The 14,080-nt window shown below is 35.2% G+C and overlaps 2 protein-coding genes across 2 annotated transcripts; one reads left to right on the top strand and one right to left on the bottom strand.

The window, feature by feature from the left end:
- Positions 1 to 2,801: 2,801 nt before the first annotated feature.
- On the top strand, positions 2,802 to 4,184 carry LOC108380849 (uncharacterized). Its single transcript, XM_017637250.1, has 6 exons — positions 2,802 to 3,081; positions 3,146 to 3,362; positions 3,421 to 3,592; positions 3,871 to 3,884; positions 3,956 to 4,018; positions 4,074 to 4,184. Exons 2-6 carry the CDS (start codon positions 3,147 to 3,149, stop codon positions 4,182 to 4,184), a joined length of 576 nt encoding a protein of 191 aa, XP_017492739.1. The 5' UTR covers positions 2,802 to 3,081; position 3,146.
- A 683-nt stretch (positions 4,185 to 4,867) lies between these two features.
- Positions 4,868 to 6,381, bottom strand: LOC108380936 (putative nuclease HARBI1). Its single transcript, XM_017637339.1, has 4 exons — positions 5,954 to 6,381; positions 5,563 to 5,895; positions 5,354 to 5,498; positions 4,868 to 5,280 (listed from the first exon to the last, which is right to left on the bottom strand). Exons 1-4 carry the CDS (start codon positions 6,179 to 6,181, stop codon positions 4,910 to 4,912), a joined length of 1,077 nt encoding a protein of 358 aa, XP_017492828.1. The 5' UTR covers positions 6,182 to 6,381; the 3' UTR covers positions 4,868 to 4,909.
- Positions 6,382 to 14,080: the final 7,699 nt, after the last annotated feature.

The following is a 14,080-nucleotide window of genomic DNA, read 5'->3' as shown; positions in this document are numbered from 1 at the left end:
CCTTTACGCGTTGGCGACGGCGAGTACCGCAGACGATGGAACGATGAGCTGTATGAGCTTTACAACGATATGGACATAGTGCAGCGAATTAAAATACAGCGGCTCCGCTGGCTTGGTCATGTCGTTCGAATGGACACCGACGCTCCAGCTCTGAAAGGAAGAGGGAGGCCCCCGCTGCGATGGAAAGATCAGGTGGAGAAAGACTTGGCTTCACTTGGCGTTTCCAATTGGCGTCAGTTGGCACAGAGGAGAGACGACTGGCGTGCTTTGCTGAACTCGGCCAAAATCGCTTTGGCGGTTACAGCGCCAAAAAAGAAGAAGAAGAGAATATTTTTGCAATATTTGTATCCTTTAGCATAAAAAAATTTAAACATTTGAACCGAACCGAGCTGCGGTTCAGGGAGACTCATGAACCGGTTCTTATACCGGTACAAGTTTTTTCTAAGTGGTTCGAACCACTGAACCGAAGTGGAGTGGTTTGCAGGCCTGATTTTAAATATTGTTTCTTTTTAGTTAACAATAATAGATTATTGTAAGAATTTAGCTTTGGATGTACACAGTTATTGCACCCTTTGCTATTGTTTATACTCCGCTTGCGCATTGTTAGGCTGTTTCTTACCCTGTTATACATCCCCTGCAGCGGTGTCGCATTCAATTGTCGCTTTCGTACTAGTTACAAGTTCCAATAGCATAATATGCTCCAGGTAGTAACCTATCGAGGTATTGGTTACATATTGCACTTTCTAAAGGTTATTGGCCGTTTTAATATAATAGTGCTCCATTATTACATAAAGGAATTTGCTATTTATCATTTAAATACAAATAATAAATTTTGAATACTTATCCATGTTCTGTTTCCCTCGTGTGACCACCATGCAAATATCGGACTGAAAAGTACCCAAATAAAGCTAAATAAAGCTATACATATGTACATACATACCCCTTTTTTTACATAACTACTACTTTTTAAATTATTTTGGTTTCTTTTCAAATATGTTTATATAAATGGGGCAATTCAAGTCAAATGTCCCAGCGCTCTGAGCGGTGCAAAACAAGCTACTTTTCGACTAGCTGCGAAGCAGGCAGAAAATAGGAAAGAAAACTATGATTTCTATAGATTTTTGTACGGGCTATGCGATGACACCATGATTCAGTAATAGAAAGGTTTTGTAATAAAACAGTATTCTCGCTCCCACACATAAAATCGGCTCCTTTACTTGTGCAGAATGTTGCTGACTCTACATTTTCTAGTTATATTAGTAGTAAAACCAAAAATTCTTCTTACTAAATATTCGTTGGCATCACCTTCGTTTGCGTAATTTGCTAGAACAAGTTTAGAATAGCGACCGTAACCACAAATGCCTATAGAAAGAACTTTTTACGCTGATTTCAACGATACCAAATTTATTTGGCGTTTTATTTGCTTTGTTTATTTATATTTTTTATTATCACTAAATTCTTGGAACACAAAAGCAGATCATGAAGAAATATGTACATCGAATTAAAGATAATAACTTCTGCTTCCTAAATAATGTAAATTTCTTTACCATTAATTATGCAGTTTTTCAAAAATGGTTATTTCACGAAAAACAAGATTTGTACGTTTTTTAGTGGTTTTGGTCTAAAAATATAAAAAAAAACGTATAAATTATGTACATCAGCTGAAAGATAAATTAATTATTTTTATGATGGCGTCATTAGTTTTGTAATCGGTTTTGTAGTTCCTAAGATATTAATATTTGAAAAATCAAAAAATGTAACTTTAACCTTCCAAAACGTCTTTATTTTTTTCTTGTGCCAAATAATTTTGGAATGGTTGAAATGAGCGTTAAAAGTTCTATTGATCTGCATTTTTGTTTTTGCATAGCTGAACGGTCGGTATTCTAGATTTGTTCCAGGAAATGAGGAATAACTTAAATTAAAAATGCGTATTTCCACATATTGTTTCGTATTTCCATTAAAATGCCAAATAAATAGCAAATTCACATAGAATTAATAAATACATATTTTACTTATAATTGTATATTTTGCGCCCTTTTTTAGTACCTTTCTACTACCGTTTTCGCAAAAGGCGACCACATTCTTCCCCTTTCTCCTACTTCCAAAATACAAATCCAGATAAAGGAGTGTCAAATTTGAGCTGTCAAAAATTACATAACCTTGTGTTATTGAATCATGCGATGGCACTAGGCGTTTTCCAAAATTTTCCCATTTTCATGGTGAAAATTCTGAACGAAAATTTATTTGTAATTTTTCTGAATTATGGTCATTTTTAATATTGTTTACGTACCGGTAGGTTTACGTTCTTGACTAATTTCAGCTTAACGGCCTTACAGAAATTGAGAGCGGTGAGAGAATCAGGCTTGCCAGATTTTTGTTTTTGTAATTCTCAAAAATAAATGACCGCAAACATATTTGTTTGCTTGAATTTTTTTGATGTGGCATCTTAGGCGGCAAACTGTCAAAGAGCTGAAAAAGAAGATATATAAAAACAAAATATTCCCGCTTCTGGCTTAAATTGATGTGTTGCCTAATCATTGATGATTTCTTACGGTAAGTTGAACTAAGTTAAGTCTGGACTAACTGATCTTTAACAATGGGCAAACGGAGGACAAAGAATGCTCCTGCTCCTCTCTTGTCATCTACAAAATAATAATATTGTTTACTTTGCTATTTAAAAACAATTCACTCGTACCTTTTCTTCGTTGTATGTTTTTTTCGCATAAATAACCAAACACGCAACCCCATCATATCCGCTCTTCGCTCGTATTTACTTGCCGAAGTTCAAGTGTGATCTGTAGTGCAATTCACTAACTTTTAACGATACGATTTGTCGAGGTCTAATATAACGATTTTTGTGGTTTGCAGTAACGATTGTGTTATTCGGTAACTCTTTTTTAACGACACTAAACAGCTGACATTTTCTTTTTATTTCAATACAAGAAAGGTGGCATCACAGCTTAACGAAACGTCAAAAAATGCGAAAAGCACAAAGAAGAATGACGAAAAACAAATAAATTCTTTGCTTGCAAAGTGGTATACACATAGATTTCTGAATATTTTAATATACTTTTACAAAAAGTAAGTAAAATAAAATGTTAATTTATTTTGTATTATTAGACATAACCATTTTCGCATATTATAGAATGGCTTCGTCAGTACCCAATATTCAAAAGAGAAGCCGGACCACAGCAGAACAACTAAGTCGCATGGTGGACTTTTTGACGGAAACGCCGGGATTGGCAGGATCAAGGTTCCAGAAGCTTCATGGAAAATCGGACTGCGACAAGAAGTGGAGTGAACTAGCGTCAATGCTGAATAGCCTTGGTGGTTCGGTGAAGAACGTCGACCAATGGCGCACAGTATGTAAAAGTTGTTTAGTAATTTAATACCACGTTTAAAATTTTGTTTTGCAAATAGGTATGGAGGGATTTGAAGAGCCGTACTAGCATTAAGGTGCGTGATAGGAAACGAAAGCAGGCAATGACGGGAAACAATCCCATTAATGAAGAGCCACCCACTGAGCTTGAGAGGCGTGTGATTGCTCTTGTCGGTAGCGACTATGTGCAGGGCCATGAAACTGTTGCTGAAAGTGTGCCAGTGGAAGAGGTAAAAAGCAAATAAATAGTTATGAATAGCACAGCAGTTAACAATTCTTCTCATCATTAGGAACTCCAACTGCGTATGGAAGAGAGTGATGAAGTGTAATCATCGAGATGCCATCTATTTCTCACGAAGTGAGCATTGAGATGTGCACATCGACTCCTGTAACTCCTGCAGGAAAAACGCCACGTAGAGGAGCCAAAAGAAGGCGTGTGGACGGTGGTACCGAGGCCCAAAAATCGTTTTTGGAAATCGCTCAGACCCAAGCAAATGCCTTAAAAGTAATTTACTTATTTGTAACTTTACATAAGTAAAATATCATGACATAGTTTTTTCGGTTCTTTTTCAACAGATGCTAGCAGAGTCGAGTGCAGCGAATGTACAAATAGCAAGTAGACAAGCAGATGCTTTGAAGGTAATTTTTTGTATATACTAAAAAATAGTATTACATTCGTATGCCCTTTCAACAGTTGTTAGCTGAAACAAGTACGGCGAGTGTGCAGGTAGCGAAATCGTTGGCCGAAGCTATGACCACAATGGGGGAAGGTTTAAAGGCATTGCGGATGCCTTTAATAATTTAAGAAACGCTACCTACCGCAGTAAATATTGTGTAAATATGTAGTTTTTGAAGTATTTTTTGTTTTAATATTTATATTAGTTTTAAGCGTTTTAAATATAAGTTGAAGTTCTTTTTTGTTTTTATATTTATGTTAGAGTTAAGTTTTCATTTGATAGAGCATGAAGTTCCTTTTTTTTGTATTTATGTTAGAGTTAAGTTTTAATTCGACATATCATGAAGGTAACTTTTTACATTTAGAATAACTTTTAAAGATATTCGAAGATGAATTTTTACATATTTGAATTGATCTTTATTTGTTTTTAATAAGCGAGTTATTTGAAGTTCTTTTGATTTTCAAATGAATTCAATGTTTACAAATTTAGTTGATAGAGAGGTATACTGTACTTACTGCATGTAAGATATACCACATATATTTCTTATATACAATAAGTAATGAAATTTAATTTTGTGAATTTTTGTTTTAATTTTGTGATGTGCCTGTAACTTGAACGTGCCACACCATATCATATTATAGAAACTGATCTGTGATTACATACTGAGATCTGTCTTTTGATGGACCCTATATTTAATGAATATTTATATATATAATTCTAGACTTAAAAAAAATTTACTCAAATTAAAGACAAAATAAGACTGAGTTTTTATTTATGTACATAAAAATGTTTCATAAAATGCCAAAATAATTTTATTGTACTCCTTCTGAATTTTTATTAATCAACGTTTTATTCATGTAAAATAATTTGCAATTAGCCGGTCTTGGACGCGTTTTGCTGTTGAAGACGGCGCGTCTTGATTTACATTACTGCTATGTGTCCTTGGCTCTAGGAACTCAGTCTCGGGATCGTATGTTTGGTCACCCAATCGCAAGTTATGCAACACTGTGCAAGCATTTACTACTTTTCCAGTAAATCCAGGATCATACAAAAGAGTCCTTTGCTGAGATAAGCATCGCCAAGTTCCTTTGAGAACGCCAAAAAGTCTCTCGACTGGGTTTCGAGCTTTGCACAATGCCTCATTGTAGCGGAATTTAGGACACCCTTCTGGTTGGTTTGGTAGAGGAGTCATCAACCACGGCTCCAAAGGATATCCTGAGTCACCTGCAAATATATATTGGACATTTTCAATTAAATTGATTTTAATAAATAAGTTTCAGTGGATTTAAAAAGTTACCAATCAAAAACACGTTATGGTTTCCATTTTCAAAACTTCGCTGCATAACTCTCCGGACTGCAGAGGAGCTCCAAATAAATGAATCGTGTCGCGCTCCTGGGTATTTAGCATTGACAGCCAAAATCTTTAGATTTGGATCACATATCTATATTTGTATAAAATAAAATTAATACTCAGTAGTTTAACCCTTGAGCAAATTTTACTCTTACCATTTGCACATTGATAGAATGGTATCCATGGTGGTTGACATACGCTTCTTCATGATGCTTTGGGCTCATGATTGACACATGAGTGCAATCGATAGCCCCAATAGTACCTCCTACAAATGGTGCGGATGCTGAGGCGAAAATTTCTTTTGCAGCTTGCCGCTCTATTTGGGTCATTGGAAACCTAACCTTTGCCAAAAACATGGTGCGGTTTATTGCATCCGTTACGCGATGTATACAGCGACTTACGGACGACTGGCTCATGGATATCCCCCATTGCTCTCCGACTGGACGTTGATAACAGCCAGTTGCGAAGAATCGCAAGGCAGTTAGAACCTTTAAAATTTACAAAATCATTTAAAATTGAAAAATACTTGAAAATTACATTATTTACCTGTTTCTCTGTCGTTATCGCAGTTATTCTTCGACCCCTTAATTGGCTATCAAGCTGGGAAACAATATCTTCAACCAAGTCTGGGGTTAATCGGTAAAGGTTACGAAACTCAGTTGCAGCCAAGTCGAAAGGGTTGTCCACTTCTCGAAGCAAACGTCTATCCACTGATGAAGAGCTTATTATCTCCTCATCTTGGGATAAAACGTATGCCAAATACTCAAATGCCATTTTTAACAAAAAGTTTTTCTTTTATATATTACTTAAGTAAATTCGCGATCTATATTATTTTATTTTAACTCAAATGAAATATCAAATTTTCTTTTGTCGATGCCGCTAACAACTTCAAAATATTCGTCGTTTACTTAACGAGTAATCGAGTAGTTAACGACAACAGCTGATCAAGCGATAGCGAATATCGTTAAAATATGTTTAGCGAATTGTCAAATCGTCAAAATCGTCGTTAAGTTTTCTTAACGATTCGATAATCGTTAAAATAGAATGGCGAATCCCACTACTGATTTGTGCGACATTAAACTGGCTACATACGACGAACATCTGCGTGCACATGCGCGGCTTGCGGTGCGTGTTCGTCGTTTGAAGGGCGGTTCACGAGCATGCTCGCAAAAAATCAAAAAAGTTTGATTTTCAGCGAGCATGCTCGTCGTTTGTAGCGTGGTTTGCGAGCATCGTATTGGAAACAAAAACAACAACCTCATTTTGTGTTGATGCTTGCAGTGTGCACATCGCGGATAAATGTATTCAAGCCATGTGCGTTAATTGAATTTTTGATAAATGAGGCTAAATTACTATATGTATATGTATGTACATACATACAAGTAAAATATAAATAAATTTAAGTAGCACATACATAAAAAAGCTAAGTTAACCCTGCAAAAAATGGGACTAATCCGGGATGACTCCGGAAGCAATCGCAAAGGAGCATGCGACTAATACCACTTTTGATCTCTTTATATGGAATGAACTGTTCGCTTTTGTTCGAGCATATCCTATGAATAAACTAATTGTTCCCCTCTATACCCGAATGGGTACAAAAAGCGACTAGTCACTTTAAAAAATAAAAATAAAAATTTGCGCCAGCTGAGATTCGAACCGGGGTACTCAGTTTTGTTAGGCGAATACTCTCTCTGTGTGCCAACGCAGCACATGAAATTTCATTGACTAAGTGCGTACATATCATTAAATCGTTAATAGTACCCGTTAGAGATGAGTTGGGGACTAATTGATCTCCAATTATACCCATAAGGGATGAGTCGAGACTAAATGACCTCCATTAGTACCCGTATGAGACTAGTTGCGACTAATTAATGCCCAATTGTACCCGATTAAGAATAATCTTGGAATACTCTCTTTAGAGATTAGTCGCACAATTTTTTGCAGGGAGAGGCATTGCAATCGCATCAGTCAATTAGTGGAGAAAAATGCTGCGCGAACAAATCAGATGGATTTGTTCGCTGTTAGGGCCTATCTTTAGCTCTGATCCAATACTTTTCGTGAAAAATCCTGTAAAACTGTCAAACAGCAAAATTACTCTCTGAAGTGAGAGTAAAAAGTGAGTAACAACAAAAAGTAGGGGAACAAAAAAAAAACATTTTTCCTGTAAAAACGTCAACCAGTGATTGCTTGACACTTTTCATGATTTTAACAGAAGAAAAAGTTCGGGAAAAATCTTGCAACTTCATTCTCTACACAACTCTCCAAAATTCGCTCTCATTTACAGGATTTTGGAGAATTTTGGAGTAGGGGAACATTTTTCGTGTAACTTCCTGCAAGTTCGTGTAAAATCCTGTAAGTTCATGGAGTACTGGATCATAGCTTATATGGAAGAGTCGTTTCAACTTTCTTGCTTTGCTTTTGACATTTTCGTTGTTTCCCATTTAAAGAACCAAAACCTTGAATTCAACAGAATTTATGCATGCATGAATTGCATACTCAAAAAAATTTTGTTTAAACGTTGAAAATTTTGGTGAAAATTTGTTGAATTCGATGCAGAATGAACTATATTTCTATTGAAACTTAACGAAAAAATTTATTACGAAAAACAATACAGTACTCCGCCAAACAATTAGAAACAATACTCAGATATTTATATTTTCAAGTCTATTCTACTTTATAATTTTTATTATATTTTTTATATAAAATGTATTTTTTATATAAATGTATACAGTAAACCATCTAAATCAAAGCTTTAAATTTTGTGCAAAACTTGCGAAAATTCAACAAAATTTCAAAAAAAAAATATCATCAAAATTTCAAACTTTTTAATCAGAATTTAAAAAAGGGTATAGGTCAGAGGTTCCCAAACTTATTTTTCTCGTAGACCCCTTTCAAAATTTTACTGGTTTCGGTGGATCCCCTGATGATCATTTCTAACACATTCCCAAAGCTCGTCAAAAATTTTAAGATTAAATCTAACGATGTAATTTTGCATCGCGGGTGAATTCCAAAACTAAATTCGGAGTGGCAAAAATAAAAATATAATATATTCTTGTGTTCTATTTATTAAAATAATGTGTAATGTAAAATAATTGCAAGTTTTCAAAAACAGAGCACGTAAAGCGATGAAAGAACTATCTCGCTCTGAGGAGTTATATTTTTTAAAAGCACTAAATAAACTCATCACATGTTCGGCTCACTCATGAATTTGCATGTGATGTATTTGTCAAATAGTTTATTTGTGTTGATGGCATCATTTTTATTTTTATCGCTCCGAGTTTTAAAGAGATGCGAAAAATATTCGCCACTCGTATTTTAAAAAAACAAAACTTGAAACATAAAACTGCAAAGCTTTTTACGCCAAACTTCAAATTCAGAAACTGACAAAAAAGAAAAGACCGAGTCTAGATAAATCTATGATAAACAAACAATCAAGCAAGAAGCTCAAGAAGTGTTCCACCGTCTCATCCTCTTCAAATCAGGATGGGCAAATGGAGTTGTCATTTACGCCTATCACAATTAGGTGTTTGTGCCACGTTAAGTGACCAGTAAGCAATCCAACAAGTTGTCTGCGGTCTAGTCTGCTCAGTGGGAGCAAAAAAGTAGATAGACCTTCTGAGATTGAAGGCAACATGAGTTTTGCCCACCTAGTGCTATAACTGGTTGCGGATCGAGGAATGCCTGGTCTAAGCCAACTGTGGCCATAGAGTTAGATGTCTCATTTCCAGGCACTCCCGAGTTGCTCGGCACCCAGAGTAAAGCAAGCTCGTTATCTTTACCAACATAGTTTAGTCGAGACTTGCATTTCCGAACTAGTTTGGAAGTCTTTAGAGAGGGGACCGGCCAATGCCTTAAGTGCAGCTTGGCTGTACCTGTAGACAAGTAACTTCCTTCCCTTCCACCCATTTTCCACCATCAAGTCTATGCCTTTGGGGATTGCAAACACCTCAGCCTGGAAGACCGAAGCATATTCCCCAAGAGAAAAAGTGAAGCTTATCCCCATTAATTTCGAAAAATACTCCAGATCCTGACCCAGAGTCAGTTTTGGAGCCATCAGTGAAGATTCGACAATGTACGACCGCGGGCTCAGTGCTGGAATTAAACCAGCATTCCCCCTCATGGAACTCTCTCTCGCTCTAGAATCTCTTCAACAAAGGTAATGGCTCAAATACGTGCCTCCGCCAATTTCCGCATCGCCCCACTCAGTGTTATTAACACATCCGTTTCATTTTAGTCTGCAAGTGACCTTTAAGGCTATCCCACATATGATTACACAAAGTGACGGTAAGTTCACCAGTGCGTCAACAGCACTATACACCACTCAAAAAAATTAAAGTTAAATAAATAGGCTATCAAGCAACCATTTTGGTTCTTTACTATCGAAACTAGATGAATTCTCGTGAACCCCCACTTACAACTCGTGGACCCCCATATTTTTTTCGCGCCAACGTAGACCCGTGTCGAGTCTACCGTGGACCCCTGGGGGATGGACTTGGGCGAGCCTAAGATATTGACCAAAAATTCTCATCATTCACACAGATTGTTTTAAGAGCATTATGAACCATATTTTGCTATTACCAATCAAAATTCTAAAAAGTGGATTTTCGGCCCACGCTAATGTAGATATATGTATGTATGGCGGTCGCTCTGGTGTAGTGGTTAGAAGTGCTCGCTACCATTCCGCAGGGCTTGGGCTCAATCCCAGTTTGCGACTAACATCAAAAACAAAAAAGGTACAGTTTTTTTTCTACTCACCATCAAAGTGCACGCTTCAAATTGCAGGAGCCGCCCGTTGCGTTGTCAACCTCTGCCATCATGGTAATTCCAACTGTACTTAAAAATGTAACAAGTTTATTGAAATTTTACAGAAATTATCACTTTAAAAAGTTATAAGGTTAGGGGTCATTCGAGGATCGAGATTGTATACATACGTTTTAATTATAGTTCTAAAACTCTATTTTTTTTTTCTTTTTTAAATGAAAAATTACGAATTCGTTTTGCACGTTTTTAGAACATTTATGGCATTGAAGAGACGCATTTTTTTTTTGTATGTGAGCAACTTTCAAAAATTTTTCGATTTTTATAGTGGATTGACCATTAAAATTTATTGAAGTTGTGTAAAATTTAATAAAATAAAAAAAAACTTTTTAATATACCACGCTTTTATATATGGACTAAAATTAGAAAATAATATTTCTCAGTCCTATAGAATTTCTTTTGATAATTTTTGATTTTGAAATTGGAGCAAAAGTCATTATAAACAATTTATGAGATTGAAAACGAAAAACGTAGAGCGCATGCAGGAAAACTGTTGGTTGGGGCTGAGATTTTTTTTAATGTAAATTTTATTAGAAATGTTAAAATAAAGAAATTAAAAATTTATAATAATTTACCTCATTAATTTTTCTCTTTTTAGCCGACTTCGAAAAAAAGAGGAGGTTATCAATTCATGGGAATATTTTTTTTATGTATGTTACCGCATAACTTTGGACCACATCAACCGATTTCGACAATTCTTTTTCTGGTGCCTCAGGGGAGGTCCCATACTAATTTAGATCCGATCATTGGATTATGAATAAATTAACGGTACTTCTAAATTTTTTATTTGAGAATTGAAGTCGGCTTTGGTTTGGCTTAAAAAATACTTGTTATTGTAACAATTGAGAGTTAAAATGAAAATTTTTTAGTTACTTTAATTGCATGAACATTTTAAAATGCGACTTCGTCTTTATACAAAAATCGTAACTTGCATTATTTTTACCCGACTTCAAAAAAAGGAGGAGGTTATCTATTTGTCGGAATATTTTTTTTTATGTACATATGTTACCGCATACGCGATTTCGATAATTCTTTTTTAAAGCAAAGGTGGTACCTCAGAGGTGGCCCCATCCTAATTTGGTTTAGATCCAATTATTGGATCATGAAGAATTGAAGTCGGTTTTGTTTTTTGCTAAAAAAAATACTTTTTTATTTAAACAATAGTCTTCGAGTGTCTTCTACAAATCGATAAATTGGTTTAGTGATGATTTCATTTTTGTTTTTTCTACAAAACCTCTGTGAACGCTAAGCATACCTAAACCTAAGTTCAAGTACAAACTAAGAGAAAATATTAAAAGATAATAATTATCTTACCTTTTTTTAAGTAAATGACTGTTTATAAGACTAACAAAAGTAAGCTGAAAAGGACGTTCACAGCTGATAAAATTATCGAGGAACAACCAGCAGTGTACCAAAACTACCGAAATGGATGTGAAGACACCCAAAGTTTTAATTTTAATTTTTATTTATTTTTATTTATTTCAGCGTCAAATACTCTTCACATACTTCGCCAAAGTTTTTTATAAGCATCTTTTTTCGCAATTTTTTTTTAAACGCTTTTTTTCACCGTCAAAACACCAGCGCGCCTTTATTCGTATGTAGTGACGATATTTTTACAAAAAATTTATATTAAATAAGCAAACGGAAAACTGTAAATACTAAGAATTGAAAGGGTGTGCAATTCAAATGACGAGGAGTGTATATGAGCAGATGTGATCACTACCCCAAGTAAACGCGAGCTGAAAGCGTGATTGGGTTAGTGTGCCAATTACGTTTGAATGAATTTGCGTTCGCTTTGTTACGCTCTCGCATGTATTTGCATGTGATGCTTACGCTCTTTAAGCAGGCGCTTGTATATGAGCAAATTTGACATCGATATAACTGTTGCCAACTTTGTGCATTTCGCGAGAAATAAAGTGCGTTTAGGGAATTAAAAGGCGAAAATTGTTTAGTTTAGCGCTTGTTTTGTTCTTTGGTGCCCTTTTCAAGGCAATTTTATAATAAAAACGTGATTCTATGGTGACATTTTATTTGAATTACACATATGTTAGTGTTTGGCCGAGCTTCTCCTCTGGATAATATGCTCCAAGATAATCCAAACACAATATTTTCACACAGTCTCTATCACGGAATCCATAGAATATTCTGCTAATTAGCTGGGTGTGCGCATTGGTACAAAAGTAAGCAATTGCATGAAAATAAAGCCTCTAGAAAAACCAAGTTTTGGAAATTGTTTTACGAAAAAAAAAACATTTTGCAAATTAAATTTATTAAATTGATTAACTGCGCATAGTTGGAAATATTTACAAGTTTCATTGTGTGATTACTTAAAATATTTGAACATACAGCTTTATATGCGAAAATACCATTAAACACAGCAACACAAAATTGGTGTTTTTTTGGGGGGAAAATTGCGCTATTTTCAGTATGTTGGTGCTTTTTTAAATAAAAAACTTGGCGATCAGGGCTGCCAACTTGGCTCAAACCGTGCCATTTTTGGCACTATTTTACTTGAAATGGCACTGAATTTTTCAATTTNTTCATTGTGTGATTACTTAAAATATTTGAACATACAGCTTTATATGCGAAAATACCATTAAACACAGCAACACAAAATTGGTGTTTTTTTGGGGGGAAAATTGCGCTATTTTCAGTATGTTGGTGCTTTTTTAAATAAAAAACTTGGCGATCAGGGCTGCCAACTTGGCTCAAACCGTGCCATTTTTGGCTCTATTTTACTTGAAATGGCACCGAATTTTTCAATTTTGCACAAAGTGCCAAAATGGCACTTTTGAAAAAAAGCCAAATTTAAATAAATTTTTGTGAAATCCTTTGCGAGTACTTCTTTTTCTCATCTACCCGTATGAAGGCGCCTTAATCCAGCGAGCAATTATCATTAAAGTTAAAATGCCTTGGTTAAAATTAATAAAAAGTTATTTCATTCTTTCTTTACCGGGACAATTGTTACATCGGTGGGCAACGACGCAATTACAGAACTTTAGACAGAGCAATATTTTTCGATCGGGTTCAAATCGGGCGATTGTGAGGGCCTATTCACGAATTCAAGTGTATTTGCAAAGTTGCTGTAGCTCACCAATGTAACAATCGTGTCGATAAAAAGGTAAAATATAACTTTTAGTTTGCTATTAAAAACCCCACCTCCTTTATATTTGAAGAGTAAATTTGTTGATGCAACAAAACGGAGCAGATTTAGAGGACTAGGTTTAAAATTTTTTCGACAAAACGGAACAAATCTACTCCTATCGGAGCGAAGTCCGAACGATGGCTTATTGTGTATATGTGTATTGTGTATTTGGTACAGAAAGTCAGTATTACCGCAGCCGTACCTCAGTATATCCAGTAAACAAACTTAGCTATTTTTTTTTCACCAAGTTTGGTCCCCATAAAGGACTAGTGTTGCAAGCAACGCTTTTTCGGCAATTAGGGTGTTGTGCAGCTATTTAATGTGGTGAAAATTATTTAAGCACTGGAGAGATTTATTCACTTGGAATTGGAGATAGGGCTGATAGATTTATTTTAAATAAATTGTGAATCTGCGAAAATATCTTTTCAGCAGATGAATATTCTTTTTAACCTTTTTCCCGAAAATTTACATACAGGCTCGAAAATATGCGAGTAACATTAGGTTTGTATAGTAACTTCTCCAGTAAAACATTGCAGCGAGAGCGTAAAAGCAAAATAGAGGGTAAAATTGAGAAGAAGAGAAAACTAGCAGAAGAGGTTATTGAACACAAAACTAGCAAAAACTTGCATGAGAACAGTTGTTGCACTGCTTTGACAATCTGCTGTAAACATTTTACTATTTATAAATCAGTTTTAAACTCTTTGCTTTAC

This window comes from Rhagoletis zephyria, unplaced genomic scaffold, assembly GCF_001687245.7.
Source record: "Rhagoletis zephyria isolate East Lansing unplaced genomic scaffold, Rhagoletis_zephyria_1.1 Rzeph_scaffold_00129, whole genome shotgun sequence".
NCBI lineage: Eukaryota > Metazoa > Arthropoda > Insecta > Diptera > Tephritidae > Rhagoletis > Rhagoletis zephyria.
The sequence above is the reverse complement of the archived record's forward strand: the minus strand, read 5'-3'. Positions and strand labels throughout refer to the sequence as shown.